Source organism: Osmerus eperlanus, chromosome 5, assembly GCF_963692335.1.
Source record: "Osmerus eperlanus chromosome 5, fOsmEpe2.1, whole genome shotgun sequence".
Lineage (NCBI taxonomy): Eukaryota > Metazoa > Chordata > Actinopteri > Osmeriformes > Osmeridae > Osmerus > Osmerus eperlanus.
Window position 1 is genome coordinate 20,110,979 of NC_085022.1, and position 24,145 is coordinate 20,135,123.

The following is a 24,145-nucleotide window of genomic DNA, read 5'->3' on the forward strand; positions in this document are numbered from 1 at the left end:
GATTAGACGTCAGAAAAATGCGACTTGAACACACTGGTGCCTAGTTCATTGCCTGACCTAAAAGTAAACGACCCCATGTTCAAGTTAGTATTTTGTGTGTGAAATGTAGTAAGCTATTAACTACGAATACGATAAGAGACTAGCTAAAATACCAACCACGAAGCAAATATAATGCAACACATCTTTATTGAAACTATTGAAGCAACATCAATTTACAAACGTAAAAATTGGGAGCTTCGTAAGAACTAAAACAAAAAACGCTTTTAGAACCAAATAACGTCATGTTTAAAAAAGGGGGCTGCGCTGCAAAAACAAAATAAAAACTCCCGGGGAATGGACCAGCAGTGGCAGGTATTTTTGTGTTTTATTTTATACAAAAAATAAATTAATGAAATCTTTCAAGTTTACAGGAATATTTGTTTCAAACACAGGCTTGCTTAAAACTGTGACATTAAGGATTTACAGCTTGGCTCATAATTAGAATCATTAAAACATTTAATATTTTCAAATATCAAAGCAGGCATACTTTGATCAAAAAGCCTGGGAATACCGCTGATGAGAAACAAAAAAAGAAAGTGTGAGCTGGGGACAAATGCATTCTCGATTCTCTGAAGGTTAAGTGTGGCGCAGGTTCAGTCGGTCAGCGAGGGTCAGTCACGAACACCAGTCTTATCAGGATCGCACGGCCTGGGCGTTTCCTCTGGGTACTCCTCGGGGTCCCTGGCCCGATCCTCGCTTGTAGTTCGGTTGATAACCATCCTGAAACAGAAACGACAGAGGCAAAATCACTGGCATTGCTTGGACATTTTTTTTACCTGAGGCAAAGGGACTTGAATACAATAAATGACTGACAAAGAGGTGATCCTTACCCGCTGGTAGTTACTGTTGGAATAGTCCCGAGGTGTGCTGAACTGGGCTTGTCCATATCCAGAGTTTGGAGTGTTCGCAAAAGGAGGGCGGTAACCATCATATCCACCTGAGGCCAGATACACCTTAAATCAACTACTTATGGAACATTTGGTGTCCAATACCACTAATAAAAGGAAAATCAAACCAAAAATCCCTCACAAACTTGGCAAATCGAACAAAGTTACAATGTGACTAGCTACCTCTGAAGCCGTTGGATGATCCCCTGTAGCCGTTGACCATGCCCCGGGCGTTGCGGGGCCCACCGCGGGACATGCCCCTGCTGTTGTAGAAGGCCTGTGGCTGCCGGCCAAAACCTGGGCCCTGCTGGGAGGCCTGCTGGTGTCCAGAGCTGGGCAGGGACTGGTCCTGCGAGTGGAAGGCACCTACTGAAGACATGGAAACGTTAGGGGGAATTATGTGGGTGTAGTTAAGTGCTAGACTGTTTGACTGTTAAATCATATTAGAACCTGTCTTTGAATAAATGTGTCTGTTAAATGAATACATTGTACGGTACATTCATGACCTAAAGGTTAAGTTATCTGTGAGGTAAACCTCGAGCATTACAAATACTCACAATTGAGATGGAGACATCACATATTGCAGACTTGTTATCTTGCTAATTAACCCTGCAAGACCCCTGGTTGTAAAATTACAACATCATTTTTAGCTCTCTAATTGGCCATTTTATTTATTTATTTATTTTAAACATATTTGAAAAAAATATTTGCAAATATGTTCTTTGGAGAGCTAAAAGTGACGTAATTTTAAAACCGGGTTTTACAGGGCTAAGCATGTTTTCATCAGCGATACAGCAAACGTCAGCTGGTCCCGCCCCTGCTCACCAGACTGCAGTGGTTCCGACTGCATCTCAGTCTGCTCTGCAGATAGCTGTGATTGGCTGCTGAAGCCCTGGCTGTAGTTGTTCTGGTATTGGCTGGCCTGGTTCAATGCTTCTGTCTCATTCGCTGGTGGGACGGGGGCGTTGAGGTTGAACACCTGAGTATGGAACAAGGACCCACTGCGTTAAACTGAGGTGAAACCGAAGACAGAACCAAAGTTCATCAGGAGTGTGAATAGAATTCTGGGGACCAAAACATTTGAATGGGCTACCAGAGAGCCTGCTACAAATCAAAACATCAATTGCTACTTCAGCAGATTCATCTCGAGTTCCTCTCGAACGCGTTCATTTTATCGACGATAAATACTCTTACTGTCTGCATGGACTGGAATGGCGCTGCATTGACGTTGATGCCGCTTGTGTGGGGGGACTTGCAGACAGGCTGGAAGATCTGTGTCTGAGAGGTGGGGGGGAACGTGGAGGAGGGAGGGGGCTGATCTGACGACAGGGAGGCCTGAGGGAAGGGAAAGAGCCAACATCACCATCATATATAGTGGAGTCAGGTGGCTGAGCGGTTAGGGAAGCGGGCTAGTAATCTGAATGTTGCCAGTTCGATTCCTGGCCGTGCCAAATGACATTGTGTCCTTGGGCAAGGCACTTCACCCTACTTGCCTCGGGGGAATGTCTCTGTACTTACTGTAAGTCGCTCTGGATAAGAGCGTCTGCTAAATGACTAAATGTAAATATACACGACCACATCAAATCCATGTAGACTGACTCAGGCACAGTGCAAAGCTCAGGGGACCTAATTTCAGAGGGCCAGGGCGGGTTAATGCTTTAGGCTGTAGCTCTGTAGGTGGAGGTGGGTCAGGGTGTACCTGGATGGGGTTGATGGAGTCTGTGGGTGGCCGAGGGTCTGGCGTGTGTGAGGGCTGGAACATGGGGGGTGGGGTGGAGTAGGCCTCAGGCGTGGGGGAGACCATGGGGACCTGAGGAAGGGGGGGAGATCACTGATCACACACATCCTTTGTTTACACATCCTTTGTCCAGGCTTTACGTAGAAACGATGCAAACAAATGATCAGACGTCTTCAGTCACTCACTTGCGTGGGTTCAGGCTGTACAGTAACGGGGTTGGGTTGGGACAGACGCGAGTCAGGGTGTACTGGTGAGGAGGAATCATCCAGACTGTTACATGCTGAATTGCATTGTCCACTTGAATGACCCCATAGTGAGGTACTCTCAAAAGGAGAAGTGCGCTGGGACTCACCAGGGGAGCACACCATCTGAGCCAGGTCCATGTTCTGGCCCGGCTTCATCGGCTGAGCTGACACGATGGCTGGGTCGATGGGCTGTCCGTCAAACTCGAGCATGGAATCCTGGGAGAGGAAAAGCGCACACACACAGAGAGATCAGTTAACCTGCAGGGGTGCTGGGCGTCTTCAACTCCAGCTCCAACACACCTGATTGAAACGAGCGGGCCGTTATCAGGCTTCTGCAGAGCTTCGTAATGATCCCTTCACTTGAAACTGATGTGTTGGAGCAGGGAAATGTAAAAAATTAAATTAAAAAAAAATGTAGTGGGCCCTGAGGACCAGGGATGAAGACCACTGCTCTAGATAACGGGCCAATCACAGGAGGGATGAGGGCAGCTCCTCACCTGCATGAAGTCGTAGGGTCCCTGCATCTGTGCCATCAGGTCTTGAACCGCCTGCTTCCTGACAACTGGGTCCGCCGGGGGGGATGGGGTGGCGGCAGACAGCGGGTGGGTTTCCAGCTCCGCGTGGGGAGGGGCTAACTGTACGGTCTGCATCGCACCTGCCACCTGGAAGGAAGGGCGGAGGGTCAGTGGGCGTCATGGTGCCCGATGCCGAAATGGCGCTTTCTACATGCGCCATTTGTGCGTTGCAAAGTGAATGTCATGGAAACGTAAAAGGCGAACAGCTGTATTCAAAACCCACGGGGGACTGTTACCTCTGCTTCTATGGTCCACTCATCTCCCTGATCCTGCTCGCTGCCGCTGTATGTGCCGTCTGGAATGAACTGTCTGTTTACAAACTGCAGAGAGAAACTGCCACGTTAGCGACGGCGCTACAGGTAAAAACAGCGCTCAGAAAACGGCGAGACATGAATCCTTCTCACCTCCGTCGCTTCCACCTCGATGGGCTCCGTGTAGTCCTCTACCACTTCCGCCTCTGGAAAGGACGACACTTTTAAGAACCCAAAACGTACTTAAAATTATATTAGCGTCTTGCAACTGCTTCAAAAGAGAAAGGTTTCTCAGGACGGATAATGAAAGTGACCTGGATGGGCGAACTGCTCCTCGGCCTCCTCCTCCTCCACCTCCTCCTCCTCCACCTCCTCCACCTCCACCTCCACCTCCGGATCCTCCTCGGTGCACACCCCGTTCTGGTGGGACTGGGATCGGTTAAAGTACCCACTTAGCACCACTCTGTCCAAGCTCTCTTTCAGAGCTTTGTCTGGGGAAGAAAGGGAATAATCAAATCAACAACATCAGACCAATCCGATACTGTAGCTAGGACATCCCCTTGCTTTCATAGGTGCTGCATCAACCGTAGCTCCAGCTGAAGTAGCAATCTTATAAATCTCATTCACTAGCCATTATGGTGCTGTTGAGCCATTAATATTCAGAGCAGTGTTTGTCTAAAGGCTGTCCACTGTGCCCCATGCCAAGAGGTCATCTGCCTGAACTAATATTCCCTTAGGGAATTCTCCACTGATGGGGGAGTTTTCCTAGAGGATGTGACAGGCTTGGCCGGTGGCGATCAGCTAAATCGGGTCACCAGTGTTCCTGCAGAAACCCAGAGTGCTTGCCAGGCGGTTCTGTGTGAATGGGCCCTCAGAGGGGAACCACAGGAGACTGGACAGGGCCACTGGCACGCTGCCCCAATGCTGAGTCGGAATAAGCTCTTGGCATTCAGCCTCCTGATAGAATGCAACACTGTGTGTGTGTGTGAGAGACAACATGGCCTGGAGGAACTAAGTCTGCCACCAGCGCTCCCAGCCCTGAAGCAGCCTAAGGGGGTCTCAAGTGGTAGATCTTATGAGGTAAGAGTCAAAAGTTATGGGACAAGAGTTAGGAGACACTGCCGGTTCCTTGTTCCCAATCCAATCTCAACACACACAACAGTCTCTCTGTTTCTGATACTGATTGCTGTCACCACCATCAACCACAATGTCCTGCCAAATAGTTCCCACACCTGCTGTGTAACCAGGCGTCAGGCGTTGCATAATAAATGTGCTTCCTGTCTAACGAACAGTTTTTGACACAAAGTCAATGACCGTGCAGAGTCATGAAACAAGGGAGGAATTTCAAACTCTAGGCAACTTCTACTTAAAATCTGAAAAAGGAGAGGAGGGCTTTTTGGCAGTTTACATCAACACAACCATAAAACGGAATGCTGGTTATATAACCTACATGTTGTTCCTGCCACAGTCCTGTCCTTTCCCTCCAACAGCTCCCAAAGGTGTAGAGAAGCCCCTTCGTACTGGTCAGTCAACCTGAAAGGACTACAGTTACTAAACTCTGTCGATAAATTCGGAATTCAACTCAAGTCATAAGATTTCAGAACTGGCCAGTGTGAGCAAGTGGGTCCCATTGACCTGGTGTTTTGGTCGCGTTCTGGCCCAACGAGTTTGTAGAACTCATCGAGGGCAGCGAGTTCGGTGTCTGCGAGGATTGAAGCCCCTCCGCTGCCCTGCCTCAGCTCCTGCCTCACAGACGCCTCTCCCAGACGGTCCAGCAGGAACTGCAGCTCCAGGACACTCTTCAACCTCCTCTGCTCAGCCTCCCCTCTCTGCAGCTGCTCCCTCCGGGCGGCCTTCTTCACGGCTTTCTGGATCTGAGGAGGACAGGCGTCTTGAGAGCAGGGAGTCAGGTGGCTGAGTGGTGAGGGAGTCGGGCTAGTAATCCGAAGGTTGCCAGTTCGATTCCCGGTCATGCCAACTGACGTTGTGTCCTTGGGCAAGGCACTTCACCCTACTTGCCTCGGGGGAATGTCCCTGTACTTACTGTAAGTCGCTCTGGATAAGAGCGTCTGCTAAATGACTAAATGTAAATGAGAGCAGGGAGAGCATGACCTATGACTCTTGAGGGGGGTCCCCCTAAAAATGGGTCATACATTTTGAAGACTATTTTATCTATATATTTTTTCTTTTTTTAATGTAATGAAATCTTGTTTGGAATTTGAACATTTCTAATTTAAGATTAGCCAACCTGATATTCACTCCTGAACCCCCCCCCCCCCCACACACACACACACACACACACTCTCTCTTATGGGGCTCTCACACACCCCAACCCCATCCTCATGTCAAACCTTGCTCGAGAGAAATATGTTCTTACATCTTGTCCCAGAGTAAGGAAGCTCTTCTGCAACTCTCTGGCAAATTCCAAGTTATTGGTCACTTCCTGGAATTTAGACAGGGCCTCCTAAAAAGGATGATAAGAAATGAGACACTTCAGGAAAGCAGAGAACATGACTGCAGTCCACACACTCCAGTAGGATTAGTGTAATGAGGAACCTCAGGCCTGTTGACCCACCAGCTGGTCCTGATTGAGACGCTCCCCTTTATTCTTCTTGGCCTGATAATCATCCAGTTTGCCCTGGAAAAATAGCATGTTGTTAAAAAGGTGTAGGTAAAAGTTGTTTACACACTCTGGATAAAGATTTGTTTCTAACCTCAATGTTCTATTTTGACAAGCACTATTGCCCAAGGCTTTTCCAAGAAATTCCAAGTCAGTATTAGATTTCTGAGGGCATAAATAGTAACGCCAGTCGAGCTGTCTAACTTCATTGCAGTTTACAAAAACGGTCCGAGGTGGTCAGCAAGATAACTTATTATTAGTAGTACCTGATATCCATTCTAGAGAGAGCTCAAGTAGTGAGCTCATCCAACAAGCCAAACAAAAGAATGTGAAACCAACAACATTGCTACATTGCGGAGTGCAGAACTGACTGCACCAAACCATTGAACAGTGATAAGATGAGGTTACAAAAGGAGGACACATTTTGTCAGCTAAATATACCTGGAAAAACAGCTTCGTCATCCTCCCCATAGGTAGCCATCAATAATACTGACAAAACAGGACGACACTAGCCCATCCCTGCATGACTGGTTGTCAACCATACTGGTTGTCAAACATTTCAATCTCTCTACTGACAAACATTCTAACAATAACTGGAAAATGTGTTTCCTATTCCCAACAGAACACAGAATTCTGGAGACTTGTCACATTCATCCATGTTGCTGGTGTACCTGTTACCTAATAATTACCTTTTTCTTCTCCATGTTGCGAACCTTTTTTTCAATCACACCCAGCACCTGCTTCATGGCTTCGGTCTGAGCCCCAGATGTCTGCCCCCCAAGGGTAATCTGACCCATCGATCCAGGTGCAGATCCAACTTCCGGGCTGGCGGACTGCATTGTCCTGTTGCCATTCATTGCTGAGGGCATCTGTTCAGGGGAAGGTAAGTGAGGTGATGGGGGAAGTAGGGGAATGTCGTGGTTATATTGTCAAGGGAAAGATGGCTATAACATGTGGACTGACACATGAACAACCATATTTGCATACACAAGCTTCATGGAAAACGGGTTAACTTAATCCGTCTATCAAAGGGTTATTATTATCAGTGCTCTAACATTCCTGTTGACACCAGCGCCTTAGGCACGATTTTGAGACTCGACATGCATAGAACTTCTCAGCCTCCAACCTGAACCGTTAACACGTTACAAGACCAGGTGGAACATTCTAGGCCCCGGCAAATGCCAGTGAGATCTGCATAGCTATTTTATCAGAATGAGAAACATTAGAGAAGACCTTATAAACCACTTGTCATCAAGACCATGCCAGCCAGAACTGCAGCAGGTGTGCCCGCAGTTGGTCAGCTTTTCTAAAGCCTTGCTTTAGTACTAGCTTGTAAAGTGTCAAAACTACACATTGCTATCTGGAAGGTAGCTGGTGAAATGAACGTAGGACTGAACTCAATTGAATCAAAATGGCTAGCTACATAAATAGTCAGTTAAAATGTATGCTGTCTCTCAAGATGAAAAGCGAAACGGTAGCTAGCTCGCAGGCTATAACTAGCCATCTTTATCATGGCTCATTCAGAAAGAAACGTAGCATGTAGCAAACTAGCATTAGGCCCACGTTGTTCTGGATTTTCTTACCTTTATTTTAATATCTATGTATCCGCAGGGGAACTTGTTCGAGAGACAAGCAGGATAACCAGATACCTTTATTGTGTTGCTTTCTTGCTCTTTAAATTTCTTAGGGATCCGCCCCGCCGGCCTCACCGACAACTGAGACTGATTTCGTAGGCTAATAAACTCTTTATAAAGGAGAAGGTCCCCTTTCAGTTGGTTGTCTCCTTCCTATCCCCACAAAGAACAGCACATTGCCATGACCGTAATGTTCTGATTTAGCGCATCAGATCAGAGCTTTGGTTCATTCACAACTCTGAACTAGGGTTTCTACATCGGACAAAACTACCATGAACGACTTCACTCATGGCATAGTGATATATAATAGTGTAGCTTATATATTTATTCATTATGTTAGTAAAGGATAGGTTTTATTTTCTGTATAGCTTACAAGTGGTCTCATAAAATGGCTCACCGGTGCATCTCAGCGTATAGGTCCAAAAAGTGGTCTGCGCATATACTAGGTTATGTTGGTAACCAAAATCGCGTAACTTTGCGAGTTCAAGAGTCCTCTGTGTACATTGGATCTAAAACATTTCTTTTCAGGCGTCCTAAGGATGCCTGACCGAAACAAGCACAGTCTAAATCAGAACAAATCAAATTAACTACCTTGAAGCATAATGTTCAACTGTATAGGGCGGATACAACAATACGACTTTTATTGATATGAATCAATACGTGTACCGAGTACGAGTATATTTTTTTGCTTTGTCATGCTTTATGATCAAGTGATGGTTTATTTTATTATCTTTAAAAATCTATATACAATTGTACTTAACAAAATACACGTTATTGATTATGTGTATGCGTGCTGTATCATAAAAGCTGGTATTTTACTATGTACAATCTACTATGCCTCCGCTCAATGACCCCAGCAGGGGGCAGTAATATTTAGTCCACAACCATGCTTTGTTCTTGATTAGATATTCAAAAATTCTTAAACGTGATATGTGGCCTCCACGCAGTAGATAACACGCACATTTATATAATATACATTCTTTGACATGTTATCCGTCTTGGCATGGACCCCTTATTTCCTATGAACCTATAGGCTGTTCCAGAGTTCATGTGCAGTTTGGGGTTAGGGTTAGAAAACACATAAAACATATTTTTGTTTAGTTTTTAATATATGTAATCTTAGGGTGAAGGCTGAAAGAAAGCAAACTAAAGTCTTAAGAATATAGAAAACAGCTCACAAAAGAGTTGGCAAATACAGGAAGCAGTTAACATGGCTGCACGGTTCTTTGATTGCGCTTCTCCATTGAAAGGGTATTTTCTTTTAGGGATAATAATGATTAGAGGAGGATCCCAAGGGGAAGTGAAGCTCCCTTTCAACGAATGACTCATTTCCGTAGCCTGCTGTATTTCAGTCAGGCAACACATTTAGCCAAAGACAGCTGACCTTATTTCCAGCCAGAGAAGTCAGGGTGCATCTGGGTCTGACTACTGGTCTCCAGTACATGTGACGTTGAAGTTCTCTACAAGAGAAGTCCTCGCAGTTCCCTGCTCACTGGGCCTGTTATGAATCATGTTGATGTCCACTATGAACTAAACATGTTGAGGGGTTCAGGTTTGGTGCTTTAAAAAAGGAACACATTTCTTCAGATGAAACATGAAGCAGTGGCCTTGTTGTTGCTGTTCCAGAATCAAACAGTCCACAACACACCTCGAAATCTCTCATGACAGGAAATAGGCTTGCATGACTACCTTTGTGCTGCAAAGAGACTTATTAGGAGAGAACTGACCAAAAAATATTCTAGGTCCGGTATGGTATATAATCAAATTGATATAGAAGTAATGTCTCACATTAAATATGATGGCCCTGTCTTAACATGATGTTCTATTAAATGTTGCTTTCTTTGACCCAATTCCCTTGTAATCCACAAATGAAACAATGGAACAATTGGTCTCTAACAGTTTAACTGTTTATTTAGTACTGACCCTAATTTTCCATTTGCCCTAAAATTCCACACAGCCTTCAACTCTATAATGCTCTCAATGGCAAACACACCAAACAGGAAGTCAGACATGAGTGACACCATTTCCCAGAAGGTTGTCTAGATTTTTAACTGTTTGCCTCCCAATAATTTTGCTGCTAGAAATTGACGAAATATGGAAAGTAAAGTTAGTATATTCTGTTCTAAGACATGTGTATCACTTAGAAAGAGGCAACTGTTTCAACAGGCTATTTTGACTGCAATTCTCTGTATTGTCACATAAATTAGATGTTGTCTGAGATTAGATGTGACTAAATGTAAATGTTCTCTCATTATTCAATACAAAGAGATGTGTTGCAATATATTTACAATAACAGTCCTTGTTAAAAGTCTCCTTGGGAGAAGTGTAAGGTACAAGTAAATAAGACGAATATGAAACCTTAAGGTAGAGAGCAGTGCTGTCAAAAAAAGACAACATTCTAAGTTTCTACGATACTATTTTAGCTCTGTTACATCTGTTAAGTTGAGCCATCTGGAGTCAGGACATCCAGGTTAGGGTGCCATGGGTGGTAACTAACTGCAGCAGGCTTCCTTGCCCTCCAGGAAAGCCCTGTCTTACTTATTTATTGCACATCCTCTCAGCATGCCCTGTCAAATCTACAGGAAACAGAGGATGATTAAGTCAGCATAGACTGTTTGAAACATGTCATACAAGTCCAATTCTTAATATTCTCTTCCTCAACATAAAGGTTTACTCAACTCAGAAGGAGACCATCATTCGACTAAAAACAAAGTATCAAACTGCAAGTCTCTATCTCAAATTGCCCCAGGTACAGTTGGCACAATGTAAGCAGCCTCGAATGGTCTTCTCTGGAGACTCCTCGTCAGCCAATTGGATCCACCACCCAACCAGGCTCCAGCGTTTAGCCACTGGCTGTGTTGAGCCTTCATTTAGCATCTGTCGGCAGAGTTATACCCATCCTACCCGGTGTGTCTGGCCAGAGAAGTGAGTCTAAATTTGCACAAGGTGCTTTATCTCCCTACCCAGTCCAACTGCTGTCTCAGGCCCTCCCTCCAACAGGCAGCCCAGCATCCCTGGAAGGAGATAAGAAGCTTTTCAGACAGCATTGGTTAGGATGGGTGTAAATACACAGATAGTGTGGAGGGAGAGATAGGTCCCCTTGCTCTGGTTAGGTACGATTAAAGTAAAGTTACATCACTGTCTAACTGGATTAGCGCAAAATTTAATGGGTGTAGTTTTGTAAGTAAGGCACATCAACACAGCCAAGGCCTGTGTCTCTGAAGGTCTAATGTGCTACAAAACAAATTGTTATTTGTTTTGTGTACAGGGTCATTTGTCGAACTCGTGTTGTGTGTAGTCACGACTCATTTCATGGGTGGTGGAACGTAAAATCCCTCTCCAGCTGTTATCTGTCACTTTAAGAACGATTTCCCCCCATTGTTGAACAGTCGTGAGCAGGAAGCAGGGACACGAAACCAGAGACGAGGGGGCGATGTATTTAAAAACACGATGCCGCACAATAACGAGACCGCTGCTTTCATTCTTAGTACTATAAAGTCAGGGCATGAGGGCAATAGAGACGCTCTAAAGAGGTGACTTAAGCAAGGATGTTGTTTACTGATTGAACGCGAACAGGGACGTCTACGGCACACGTGCCGTTAATTAAATTAAATTGGGTTATACGCACTTCTTCTGAAATATTTTATGAATGTCATATTGCCCCAGGAAATGGTGAGACCGCTGTAGCCTCCATCATCGCAGCAGCGTCACGTCACATTTGCCTGTGATGTTACCCGCTGGACTTCATTATTGATGAAAACAAACGAGGATCGAATCCGCGCGCCACTGACGTCCCCATTATAGGCTACACAGCAGGTGCAGTGCGTCCTACACCGTTACAGACTACGTGGTTTAGATTGGAGAATTATTTGACTTTATTGACACAACGTGCAAGCTGGATCAGAGAACGTGTTTGGTTGAAACTTGGACATATCAACCTGAAAGACATCGATGAAATGTCTTCCGCTATTGAGAGAAAGACGCTCGAGGCCAATGAGTAAGTTGTTCATAACGTTATCATTTTTTTTTGTAAGACGTTGCAGTCGTGTTAAATTCAAGGACGCACGATGCCCCCAGGGTTGCCTATGGATTAGTGAATAATTGTTCAGGCTTTTAAACAGTAATTGCATGGTAATGCTGTTCAAAGCCGGTTTTGAATTAATATTAGGCTACATTCTGAGTGGGGAGAAGGAAAATGGAAATTAAAAATTTGTAGATGAACCAGACTAAGCTAATTTTATAGCAGACCTAGATTGCTGTTGTTTTCAGTTTACAATGTGTTTGTATTTACATTATATATTATATATGTTCTATTTTCTATGAATTCAAAACAGTTTACAATGGATTAACTTGGCTCACTTCCATCAGTTAAACAAGCTTTGTTAATACCAATTATCCTCTTCATCCATTTTCCTTGATTGTTGGTTAACCTTGTGCTGCCTTCGGGTCACATGACCCAAAGGTTCATAACGAACCATCGTTGTGTTTACCCAATTTTACCCAATACAAAAACAAATAAAAATAATTTTCTTTTAACCTTTGCAATGTGGGGGGTCTGAGACAGCCCAACGGTTAAAAGAAAATGCTTCACTTTGTTTTTGTATGCGGTAAAGTTGTCGCAATACGACGGTGGGTCACAATGACTGATGGGTCAGAATGACCCGAAGATAACACAAGGGTTAAGATTGGTCTCCTGCTACTCATTGCCAACAGGGAGCCAGTTGATGAGGTCCTCCAGATTCCCCCAGCCCTGCTGATGTGTGGTGGCTGCCAGCAGAGCATTGGGGACCGTTTTTTCCTGAAGGCCATCGAGCAGTACTGGCACGAAGACTGTCTGAGCTGTGACCTGTGTGGTTGCAGGCTTGGCGAGGTCGGCCGCAGGCTTTACTACAAACTGGGACGCAAGCTGTGTCGTAGAGACTACCTTAGGTTGGTGTTGTGCCCTTGCCAGATAATCTGGCCACGTTTGTGTCTCTATAGCGAAATAATATTGTGTTGGTCTACCCATTCGTACCTCAAGGCAGGTGTCATTTTTCCAGCTCGAAACTCTTGCGTTCTCTGAAACTTTCCCTCCCTCTCTCCACCCAGGCTGTTTGGGCAGGACGGGCTGTGTGCGTCCTGTGAGAAGCGGATCCGGGCGTTTGAGATGACGATGCGTGTGAGAGACAAGGTCTACCACCTGGAGTGCTTCAAATGTGCAGCCTGCCAGAAGCACTTTTGTGTAGGTGACCGCTACCTGCTCATCAACTCGGACATTGTCTGTGAGCAGGACATTTTTGAGTGGACCAAACTCAACAGCAACATGGTCTGAAGACCGGTTCCCTCATGGAACCATCTTATTGTCTGTCTCTGAAGACTGGTTCCCTCATGGAACCATCTTATCGTCTGTCTCTGTGGTCTGTGGTGTCATAAGGATGGTTTCACCAGTGCAGGTGAAATCATGAAGGCTCCACAAACAAAATGGAAATGCAAAACAATGCTTTACATGCAATAATTCCTGTTCCTACACAAATACACTTTTATAGAGATTTTAACTAAATGTAAAAATTGTTTCTGGAATTTGTTGTAGTCTATACACTGTTGTATAATCACTCAGAAATGGGTTTCTGAACTTTTGGGAGTCATATTTTTGTATGTTCTTGGAAATAACAATAAATTGGTTGTCCAATCAGTGAGTATACACCATGTTGTCTAAATTAGTCGTGTAGCACCCCCTGGTGGCTCATAAACCCCCAAATATTTGGGGTTCGTTTTTTCTTTCTAAAAACTATTCACCATAAGGTGTTTTTTTCCACCAAGAACCCTGTGACTGGATGTCTTGCAGTATTTGAGAATTCCGACCATGTGGCCCGTCCACAATCTCATAGGAATAGCAAATTGTATAATCAGCACACTTTCAATTACATGTATACATTTTAAAGACGTGTATATGTTATTCAAGGCTTTTACGTCTTCTTCAATTTCGGACTTAAGTATTTTCATTTTAGTTGAGCTGTTTGTCGTGTATCACCAAAAGGAATCATGTCATGGATCCGTCAGTTTACTTGACAGGACATACCACCAGAGGTCACCAGACCCTTGAGTTAACAGACGTCCTCAAACGTTGAGTTGAGCAGGTATCCGTGGACACTGCTGTCTACTCTAGAACACCAATATTCAAGATGAAAAGTCTTATCTGACAAGGCGTAAATCCTGCTGTTTGTTAACCCTTGTGCTGCCTTCGGGTCACAAGGGGGGGTCTGAGACAACCCAACGGTTAAAAGAAAATGCTTCACTTTGTTTTTGTATGCGGTAAAGTTGTCGCAATACAACGGTGGGTCACAATGACTGATGGGTCAGAATGATCCGAAGATAACACAAGGGTTAAAATAGACTCTATAATTTTTTTGTACTCTTTCAGAAAGGGTGGTAGAGATGGAGAATAGAGTTTGGAATGAGGTCATGTTTTTCCCAGTCAACAATTTGCCAAAGCTGTTGAGAACCCGGTTCTGTCTAAATCTGTTGGCATCACATTGGTCCTGCCCTCCTCTTCATCATGTCTGCCAGATTTCAGCCCACAAGACGTGATTTGTCGGAACAATCCCACAAGCCCATGTCACCCCCAGTTATCTTGAAAGTCTTAATGCAAATAAGTGAAGCCATGGATCCTGCTTGCCTGTGAGGTCATGTAAGAAAAAGGCTTGAATATGACACATTACACGTTGGAAGACGCAGTGCTAACAGACACTAACAAGTAGTTTAAGAATGTGATCAGGAAACAATTTGGACCACATGGATGGTGGATAGGAAAATGAAGAGAAGATGAAGGGGAAAAAGCTCAGTACAGAAGCCGTGAGAGTGAGAATGATGTGTTTTCTGGGTGATCTGTCTATAGCTCACTGGATGATGGGATGATGAAGGATTACACTTCCAATGGAACAAAACCCACCCATTCTGAAATGAGCTGCACATGCACACAAGCGCACACACACACACACTAACTCAGGCATAGAACTCTGTTCACTGCTAATTACGTTTACCCACGGAAGTCATGGTAATACAATGGCTAAAAATAAGAATTCATTTTTGGAGAACTAGAGATGGAAGAATCTGCAATCAAAGAGGCAGATAATGTATTCTATGCTGGTTGAAGTGTGGCATAGCTGCTGTCTAGGTAAGATACAGACTTCCTGCGGTAGAAATGTCAAGAACTCATTGCTAAGCCAGGCTACCCAGATCATGCTCTGATAACGCAGCCTGCTGCCTTGCTCCAGACTGTAGGAATCCGAGCACAGTTCACTGGGTTTAAGAAGACTGAAGCCGTGGAGAAGCTGCCCGTTTCTCCTCACGACATCCCCACAAAACAACCAAAGCCCCCCAGACCACCAGGCAGGGCACCAGCCAAGCCGCCTGCTTTCCATCCTGCAGCTTTCATCCAGGAGCCTGAAGACTGAGCGGGCCTGAGCCTTACCAGAGCGCCGGCCTGACTCACACACCAGCCTCAGTAGAACTCAATAAAGCCCTGTGCCTTTGGTGTCATCCTCAGCAGCTGCAGACAAGGCCAGGAGTGTAGTGCTGTGTTTGTGTGCAGAAGGGGGCCTGGTTCGTCTCCATTGCCCACGTCACAGCAGGCCAGCGAGGGTAAAAACCTAAAAACATCCAGCTGTGCTCATGGAAACCGAGGAGGCTTTTCTGAGGATGAAACCGCAATGTGCTGTGCCTTGTTTCTGTCAAACGGATCACCCACGTCCCACGCCAGTGACCACTACACATCGTGCCCCTGCTCATGCCATGGCGCGATGCTTCCTGTGAACAGCAGGTGGCGATACTGTGTTAAGAAGGCAGGATGAATCGATGGATGAATTATAATATCTAACTGTAATTATAGGAATTTCTGTCTGTCTGTATGTCTTTCTGTGGCCTGATGGTCTGTGGCACCGCCATCGGGAACTTTTATTGCACCATTATGCAATAATAGTTGAACACGCCCCTTTTATGCATTAACACCGAATCAACTCATGGCATCTTAACCCTTGTGTTATCTTCGGGTCATTCTGACCCATCAGTCATTGTGACCCACCTTCGTATTGCGACAGATTTACCGCATACAAAGACAAAGTGAAGCATTTTCTTTTAACAGCTAGGCTGTCTCAGACCCCCCACATTGCAAAGGTTAAAAGAAAATTATTTTAATTTGTTTTTGTATTGGGTAAAATTGGGTAAACACAACGATGGTTCGTTATGAACCTTTGGGTCATGTGACCCGAAGGCAGCACGAGGGTTAATCACCATCTACATCATGGGCACTGCACTAGTCTAACAATAAGGCAGGAATCTCTGGACGTTTGTGCCTGTGGCTCGATTATCTTGAGAATGGGGGGCTGTATGAACAAAGTGTGCCATCAGCTCAGGACCCCGAAACGTGCACAGCTGAGTGTGAAAAGGTTTGGATGAGCAACAAATAAATATATAATGTGAATGAATTTGCCACCATGTCGAGCTGCAGTTAGCTTAGGCGAAGCTGCAGTCAAGCAATTATCTGCAACGCATACGTGATTAATCACAGCATGATCCATCAGTGTCAGAAAGGATCTGATGAAACCAGCTAACTGCTATTGATCACGCCCGCCTTAGATTTCACTTGCACTCACACTTTATCAGATGGAGCTAATTGGTAACATACTTTGTCTGTGGTCTTCAGAGGTCTGTCTGTCAGGAGCCACATTCCTGCCGCGATCTCTGATAGCCCACAGCGCCTGCTGTCTGGGGGAGGGGATGGGGTTGGAGGTAAGGGGATGGGGGTGGAGGTAAGGGGATGGGGGTGGAGGTAAGGGGATGGGGGTGGAGGTAAGGGGATGGGGGTGGAGGTAAGGGGATGGGGGTGGAGGTAAGGGGGAGGGGGGGTGGAGATAAGGGGGAGGGGGGGTGGAGGTGGCGATGAGGGTGGAGGTGGTTGAGGAAGTTTGAGTAGTGGGTCAGTTGGGGCCGGGGGGTGTGCTGTGTGTGTGTGCTGTGTGTGTGTGTGTGTGCTGTGTGTGTGTGTGCTGTGTGTGTGTGTGTGCTGTGTGTGTGTGTGTGGTGTGTGTGCGTGTGTGGTGTGTGTGCTGTGTGTGTGTGTGTGCTGTGTGTGTGTGTGCTGTGTGTGCGTGGTGTGGTGTGCACACAGCAGCACACTAGGAGATGGATGAGTGAGTAATAAGCGTGCATCCTTAAACTCTCCCTGGACGTGTGTACTGACTGGAGTAAATATGTGTTGAGGATTTATTGCCTGATGGACCACTGGGGCCTCCTGCAAACAGTACTGAACAGTCTCCCTGCTCGCTGTCTCGGCTTTCTACCTCCTTCACACTTTTTTTCCGATCTTGGTTTCTTTCTTTGTTCTTTACTCCCCTCTCAGCTCTCCTCCTGATGTTCTCTCTTGGAATTTTCATATTTTCTTTCTCGCCTCCTTCCCTGCATCCTCTCAGGACTCAGTACACAGATGTCTGAACGTGTAAGGGGATGGATTTTCAAAGAGTAATGATTATCACATCTGATCTTCCTCTGACCTAGGGCCCATGTCAATCTAGAGGGCTAGGAGACCACACCATAGGCATCAATCAGAGCACACACACATGCACGCATACACACACACACACACAAACAAGGCCATTACAATCTCTGCTTCGTTCTGTAGGTGAGTCAAAAGCAGTTGTATTTATGATTGACATATCTCACACTCTGACTCAACTATAATCTACTTCAAGTTAGTAAAATTGCTCAAATACTACAGATGGACCACAGTCCATGGTGCAAACTGTTGCAAATCTGCCTCAAGACCATCTATGTCTTTTACATATGTTTCTTGGGCGGTAAGTCATTGTTCCCTCTGAAATGATCCCCACATGTGGAGCAGTGTTCCTGGCTTGTGATGAACCAGGCCCAGTGTGGACCAGGGCCCAGAGAGTCGTCGCTCCACACATGCAGAGAACGCACAGCATGGTCACTGGTCACTACTTACTACCCTGAGCCCGGCTCACACAGACCTGGCCTCGGGGCTTCCAGCAGACAGCGTGAGGTACTGGGAACATATCCATAGAGAAAAGCCATGCAACTGTACAAAGAAAATTCGAACACCGTATGTACTGCTTGAGATTGTAGTGTTTCACAACATAATGGTCTGGTTTAGTTATTGTACTCAGTTTTCCCTTGCTCGTTGACGCTCAGAACATCCCCTTGAGTTGACGCTCAAGGGGATGTTCTGGCTGGTAAGACCAGAGGTGATGACAAGGACTCATTCGAGGACCTATGAGAATTTCCCTGAGCATACATCTACATCAGCATCAGGTCCCATGATCTGCTCTGATATAACCCCAGGTCAGAAATAGTAACTGTCTGGACCAAAGAATATGGATGTAAGACTATAATGAACGGGATTATATATATGCACTGCAGATGTATTATTTTAAAAGTTCTACAGAGGAGGAAAATGAGCTTGTACAACATGAGAACATTCCTGAAGTTAATGGATGACTGTGAGTGAGTGGGTACCATCTATGGGGTTAAAGATGAAACTGTTTTCTGGGATGAAAAGGGAGAGATCTACAATGTGAAGATTAAACTTGTAGTACTGACCATACAAATGATTCTTCATTACACCAAGTATGTTCGACAGTTCATTACTTTTTAATTTACCTGCATTTCCCTAACTGTGACATCAGCCTGTGGGGCTGTGAGGTTTACTGGTGCATGACCCTTCCTTCTGCCTCCTCTTCTTCATTAGTCATTACGTAGCCTATATCTACATTTTTAAATCAACAAAATCCTTCTCGTACTTGTGATAGCACAATTTGTTCCAAGTATAAATCACAAGTTCTGGGCCATCATTTCCAGTGGATGAGCTTAACACTGGATTCATGACCGTGTGCCGTAAATCTAAACGGCACCCCCATGTCCCCCATAGCATACATCAGTGAAAAACCAGACCATTTCCTGGAAGTAGACCGTAGCACTGTACAGTATTTCTTTCATGATATAAATGGAGAAAAGTCCAATTAAGGTGGTGGAAAAAAGCAGCCACTGGCTTTTCAAAAGCAGGGCAGATGTGCAGGTAAGCGAGGGGGCGGCGAGGCCTGGCCGTGCCGTGTTGTCGGGCTCGCTGCAATTTCCGCCTCTAATTGGACTTCCCGCGCCATGCCTGCTTCCAATCAGCCCACGCCACTCTGAGCTGGGCCAGAACAGGACCAGAGAGGCCCATCTCTCACCACTCTGAGCTGGGCCAGAACAGGACCAGAGAGGCCCACCTCTCACCAGAAGCCCTCCACTCTGATCTGACTATAGATAATGAACTTCAACTGCAAAATCCATAAGCATTTCGGACAGGAATTTGTGGTTCTGTAAACGGCATGTTGTATTTGCACAGCTTTAGACAGCTTGTCTGAGGTACAGTCCTGTCCTACAGCATAGACACAGGCATCCAAACTCTACCCCTATTGCCTTGCAGGAACCCTGCCGTTTTGCCACCCACCTCAACATAACGTGAGCTTCACCGATTCTCCTCACCCCCTCAACTGAATCCTACAGTAATGCTAGTCGTTCAGGAATCCTGGAATGCCGTGTTGAGTACAGAGATACCCTTCCCCCTGGGTTTCCCTCTCTCCAGGACCCGCCTCACCTGGAACCAATCTGTAACACAATCAAAGTGTCCTGACATAAAAGCTCAGTTCCTCTCTTTCAGTCTCGGATACTCTCCAAACATTCTGTCCTTCTATCTCATACATGGAAACCCGTTTTCAGGCTTTAGATTACACTAGTGGGAACCTTTCTTTTAACATTATGCTAATTGACTTGGATAATTCTGGTGGGCTTTCCTATTCCAGTGAACACTAGAGAATTGCGTCTCAAAACAAGAAGTGCTCATTGGACGATTTACAGACTAACCAGTTGCATGGCAAGAATCTAAAAACATTCTTGAAGATAATGTGTGCATTGCATGTGCCTTTCGTCTTACATACATGGGGGAAAGATCTGGATTTTGACATTAGTCAAAAAGTGGAAAAACATATTAAAAAGAGAATAATCCTTTTGAAAACATTCCTTTGTTACAGAAATGCCTGAGCTGCCCAGTTAAGAGATGTCCCTCACAGATCTGGAGCAGGCCCAGGACAGCAGGCCCAGGACAGCAGACTCAAGACAGCAGGCCCGGCACAGCAGGCCCAGCACAGCAGGCCCAGGACAGCAGGCTCAGGACAGCAGGCCCAGGACAGCAGACTCAAGACAGCAGGCCCGGCACAGCAGGCCCAGCACAGCAGGCCCAGGACAGCAGGCCCAGGACAGCAGGCCCAGGACAGCAGGCATGGCACAGCAGGCCCAGGACAGCAGGCTCAGGACAGCAGGCCCAAGACAGCAGGCATGGCACAGCAGGCATGGCACAGCAGGCCCAGGACAGCAGGCCCAGGACAGCAGGGCTATTAAAACCTAATAGCAGCCTTTTGAGGGGTCCGGGGGGGATTTACTCCTGAGTCAACATGTCAGACCCCATTTCCTCCTCACTCACCCTCTTCTCTCCACCAGGCTCCAGCCATAGCCGCTGTTCCCAAACTTGTCTGGGGGCTGTAGGAAGTGGCCTCATACTTATGGAAACATGCTGTGAAGTGTTGCATTATTCCTGAAGGATACTGAGGATTTTTGCTACTTGACCTTTACCTGATACAATTACATTTACATTTAGTCATTTAGCAGACGCTTTTATCCAGAGCGACTTACAGTAAGTACAGGGACATTCCCCGAGGCAAGTAGGGTGAAGTGCCTTGCCCAAGGACACAACGTCATCTGACACGGCCGGGAATCGAACCAGCGACCTTTTGATTACTAGCCTGATTCTCTAACCGCTCAGCCACCTGACTCCCTACAATGCCACTCTCTGACCAGGCCCTGTGATTGACGGAGGCTTCTAGCAGCGGTGGAGTTCCTCCACACCCTAGATGCCGCCGGAGGCCTCACCTGTCCTCAACGCCCGCACAGCTGCCAGACACGGAGCAAGCTGTCACGGTTCTAGCATGTCAGACTTCCCACGGGTGACAACACTGCGTGCGTTATCTGGGGACCTGTGGCTCGGTCCAGGAAACTTATGCTGCTCCTCCATGTGACTTTAATTGAGTGATTAGACTTAATTCAATAAGCAATCGAAGGGCAGTGCGCGTGAGTTTGAGGCGTAAAGCAAAAGGGGGCTGGTGAGTGGACCCTTTGTCCTTGACCCTTCGTCATGGCTACTACCCATCAGACCCCATCACGAGCCCTGATCGGCACCGGGCCAGAACCCCTCGATGCGCCCCACCACTCTGAGTGTCCAGTCCACCAATTTGAAGAACCATAAACCTTTGCGTCTTCAGTGCAAGCAGCTCCCGTGTCTTGTGTTTACCATGTGAGCCGCTATATTTAGATTGGAACCACAAAAACATCCCAATTAGGATTGTCAGACGCCGCGAATGCCTGCAGAAGTCTTTCTTATTGTGCAAGAGATTTACACCCCAACTCGGAGTCGTGTTTGTAATCCAATTCTAGATGGCTGAGTGGATAGCCAAGAGAAGTTGTCCAATATCACAGTGGTAAGAATCCAATAAAGATAGACACGACCTCCAACACAGGCACGTTAATTAAAGAGAATTGAGCGGTAAACCATAAATACTTACATTTTTATGCATTCAATTCCAACATGCCACATTCTCCCCATGGTGGATGAATTAGACCCACACTCACAGGGGCGTTTACTGTCAATCTGCAGTGGCTAATCCACCCAAATATATGGCATTACAAGAAAGAGAAAAGAAAATCGCCTGTTTCATAGTTTTACTCTGTGGCAGTGAAGCAGTTCCATAAAGTCTACAAATTTTCAGGGCGATTCAAAATCACCAGCAGAGCTGAAGTCTCTAAAAAATGAAAAATTACGACACCATACAGGATGTTACTGTGAAAGGGATTTGAGAGTCAAATGCAATTACACAGACTAGATGAAAAATCGATCAGTCTAAATCCTTCATTTCCATAGATTTCTGGAGAACCTCTGCCACCATCAGAAGGCCCTCATGGGGCTGTGAGCAGTCTTGGCAAGAACATGTAAAGACAAGTGCATTATCCAACATGTGTCATTAATGACCTGTCATTTCTCTGGCCAAACTCAGTCAATCACTGGACTGCACCCTAACAGTTAGGCTAGGGCTTTACAATAGAACTCTACTGCATAAACAATGGTGAGGACAGATCCTTGAGGGCCAGCTAAGGCCCTCAAGGATCTCACTAGAGTCCACATCTTTGGACCCTAGTGTCCAAAGATGTGGCATCAAGTTTTAATAATTGTTTTAAATACTTGTTAAACTGCCGGGAGTAATCAGGGATGTGATGATATTGCAGCCAGCTCTAATCTCCTCTGAACAGTTTATGGATGGTGTACGTACGTTGAATAGTATCACATAAATGCCCACATAATGTTACCTTCCATTTCCTCAAAGATGAAAGAGAGGGACGAGGAATGGTCACTAAATTGCACCATCCAACTTTAATCATCAAGCTCCTACCCATCTAATCAAGTCAATTTGGACAAATATTGATTACTGTAGCTTCATGATGGCTGGCCTGTGTCTTGAGTCCAGCAAAAATAAATAAGGTTAAGTTGATATCCTGGAAGAAACACAACACCACCAGTCTGAATATGGACAAAGTTTGTCTGCGAGTTGTGCCTCTTATACTTGACATATTTTGAGTTGTCCCTAATTGATCCACCTGCCACATATTGACTTTTCAATGTGATGCAGGAAAAGCATTCCATAGATTTCATATTCAATTTCGCCACACCATTCCTGCTGTTAGACAGAGTTGAGCGGCCAAGAGTTGAGTTAAACAGGTGACTCTGAATGGGTAGTATGAGGGCGATGGAGACACAGCTGTCGCTGTGGACAAACATAAGTCTGTAGTGGTCCTACAGGGTGAACAGGGCACCAAGCAGTCGTTTGAATGAAGACAAGGCGGTTGTTCAGCAAGTGTCCTCCCAAATTAAGCTTGGGCAGCATGACTCTGATTAGGGAGCCTTGTGAAAGAGCCTCTTTCTTGTCTCCATGTGGACATTCCAGGCCATTAGAACAGAAGAGTACGCCTCTGTTTGTCCCTCGCTAGCGACCTCTGGCTTTGGGGTCAGCGATGTCGTACTATCTGAAAGTGTGGTTCGAACACGCACACAGCCGAGCCATGTGATGAAAACCATCAAGGTTCCAGAAGAGGCAACTCTACAGGGTGTACGTAAACAGCACCAGGTCTGTGGTTCCGTGGTGTTAACTGTACACTGGACAGCTTACTGTACTCCATCAAGGTTCAGTCAAGAGTGGCAGTAAGCAATGAAGATTGGAGTTTGGTGAATACAGAGAATATGTCACATGCTCTGTGGTTGGGGCCATACAAACAACCACATATAAAAACTGTCTGTAATTTAAAGCCTTAAATCAAGAGAGAGAGTGACAGAGAGAGGACGCTCATTCGTTTTTTAATTAGGTTGAAAGTTTTGAGGCACCCATGTCGTTTTGTGTGACTGAAGTGGGGTTCTCAGATGCAATCACAGAGTGAGCCTAAAGTTCATAGGGGACTGCAGATTGGCCAGGGAGATTTTATGACGCAGCCGCAAAACCTTATCCGGATATTGCATTCTGGGACATTGCCTTCTACTGAATGTTGCAAACCAACCCAAATCAACCCACTCATAAGGAGAGAGAAAAAGAGAATTGGAGATAGGGACAGAATAAGAAGCAAAGACAGAAAGAAACCAAAGAGAGAGAGAGAGACACAGAGAGACAGAGACAGAGAGAGACAGCTTTCTTGTCTGACACACATTGATGTAGTAGGTTCCAGTCGGCATCCTGTGAAGGTAATTCCAGGCTCAGGGGGTGTTTATGAGAGTGAGGACCAGAGCTGATCTCTCTGTGACCTCCAACCCTGACCTTGGAATCAGTACAGCGATGGGGAACATGTCAGTCCAACACAGCCCAACTGTTGCGCAGCCAAGCCACCACAGGTTTGTTTCGCCTTTACACAAAAAAAGTCTCCTATTTTCATCGAGAATAATGACTTCTTGCCCAGTGAAATTGAAAAGTGAGCGTGCAAGAAAGAGAAAAATAAATGACACGATCAACTATTCCAGCCGTCGGACTGATGG

General features: G+C 45.7%; 4 protein-coding genes across 6 annotated transcripts in view; 2 read left to right on the forward strand and 2 right to left on the reverse strand.

Annotated features, from left to right (window-relative positions):
- Window positions 1-2,457, forward strand: part of LOC134021547 (cytochrome c oxidase subunit 5A, mitochondrial-like) — a 55,678-nt gene extending 53,221 nt beyond the window's left edge. Inside the window, exon 6 of the mRNA XM_062462500.1 lies at window positions 2,433-2,457. The gene's annotated coding sequence lies outside the window, so the exon portion shown is untranslated. The remainder of the gene's footprint in view (window positions 1-2,432) is intronic.
- Window positions 1-24,145, reverse strand: part of nat10 (N-acetyltransferase 10) — a 97,541-nt gene that overhangs the window by 8,050 nt on the left and 65,346 nt on the right. The gene's annotated exons all lie outside the window — the stretch shown is intronic.
- On the reverse strand, window positions 170-8,152 carry caprin1b (cell cycle associated protein 1b). 3 transcript variants are annotated; one of them, XM_062462495.1, is made up of 18 exons: window positions 8,005-8,152; window positions 7,045-7,224; window positions 6,311-6,373; window positions 6,113-6,199; window positions 5,371-5,609; window positions 5,186-5,268; window positions 4,050-4,226; window positions 3,889-3,941; window positions 3,721-3,804; window positions 3,407-3,571; window positions 3,017-3,125; window positions 2,850-2,911; window positions 2,626-2,736; window positions 2,121-2,261; window positions 1,752-1,905; window positions 1,110-1,295; window positions 870-976; window positions 170-759 (listed from the first exon to the last, which is right to left on the reverse strand). In XM_062462495.1, the coding sequence occupies exons 2-18, from the start codon at window positions 7,222-7,224 to the stop codon at window positions 673-675; spliced, it is 2,088 nt and encodes a 695-aa protein (XP_062318479.1). In that variant the 5' UTR covers window positions 8,005-8,152; the 3' UTR covers window positions 170-672. The 3 variants fall into 3 exon arrangements, with proteins under 3 accessions (XP_062318479.1, XP_062318480.1, XP_062318478.1); XM_062462496.1 differs by having other exon boundaries at window positions 1,110-1,292; window positions 7,939-8,117; XM_062462494.1 differs by having other exon boundaries at window positions 7,939-8,115.
- On the forward strand, window positions 11,391-13,661 carry lmo2 (LIM domain only 2 (rhombotin-like 1)). Its single transcript, XM_062462484.1, has 3 exons — window positions 11,391-11,986; window positions 12,703-12,918; window positions 13,078-13,661. Exons 1-3 carry the CDS (start codon window positions 11,946-11,948, stop codon window positions 13,298-13,300), a joined length of 480 nt encoding a protein of 159 aa, XP_062318468.1. The 5' UTR covers window positions 11,391-11,945; the 3' UTR covers window positions 13,301-13,661.

Bases quoted from the DNA above. Each gene is read 5' to 3' on its own strand.
- caprin1b (XM_062462495.1), bottom strand. From the start codon at position 7,224: ATGCCCTCAGCAATGAATGGCAACAGGACAATGCAGTCCGCCAGCCCG. The intron at 5,610-6,112 runs GTAAGAACATAT...TGTCCTCCTCAG, and splicing joins TCCTTACTCTGGGACAAGAT to ATCCAGAAAGCCGTGAAGAA. The intron at 3,126-3,406 runs GTGAGGAGCTGC...TTCCTCTCCCAG, and splicing joins GACCCTACGACTTCATGCAG to GATTCCATGCTCGAGTTTGA.
- lmo2 (XM_062462484.1), top strand. From the start codon at position 11,946: ATGTCTTCCGCTATTGAGAGAAAGACGCTCGAGGCCAATGA. The intron at 11,987-12,702 runs GTAAGTTGTTCA...CATTGCCAACAG, and splicing joins AAGACGCTCGAGGCCAATGA to GGAGCCAGTTGATGAGGTCC. The intron at 12,919-13,077 runs GTTGGTGTTGTG...CTCTCCACCCAG, and splicing joins TGTCGTAGAGACTACCTTAG to GCTGTTTGGGCAGGACGGGC.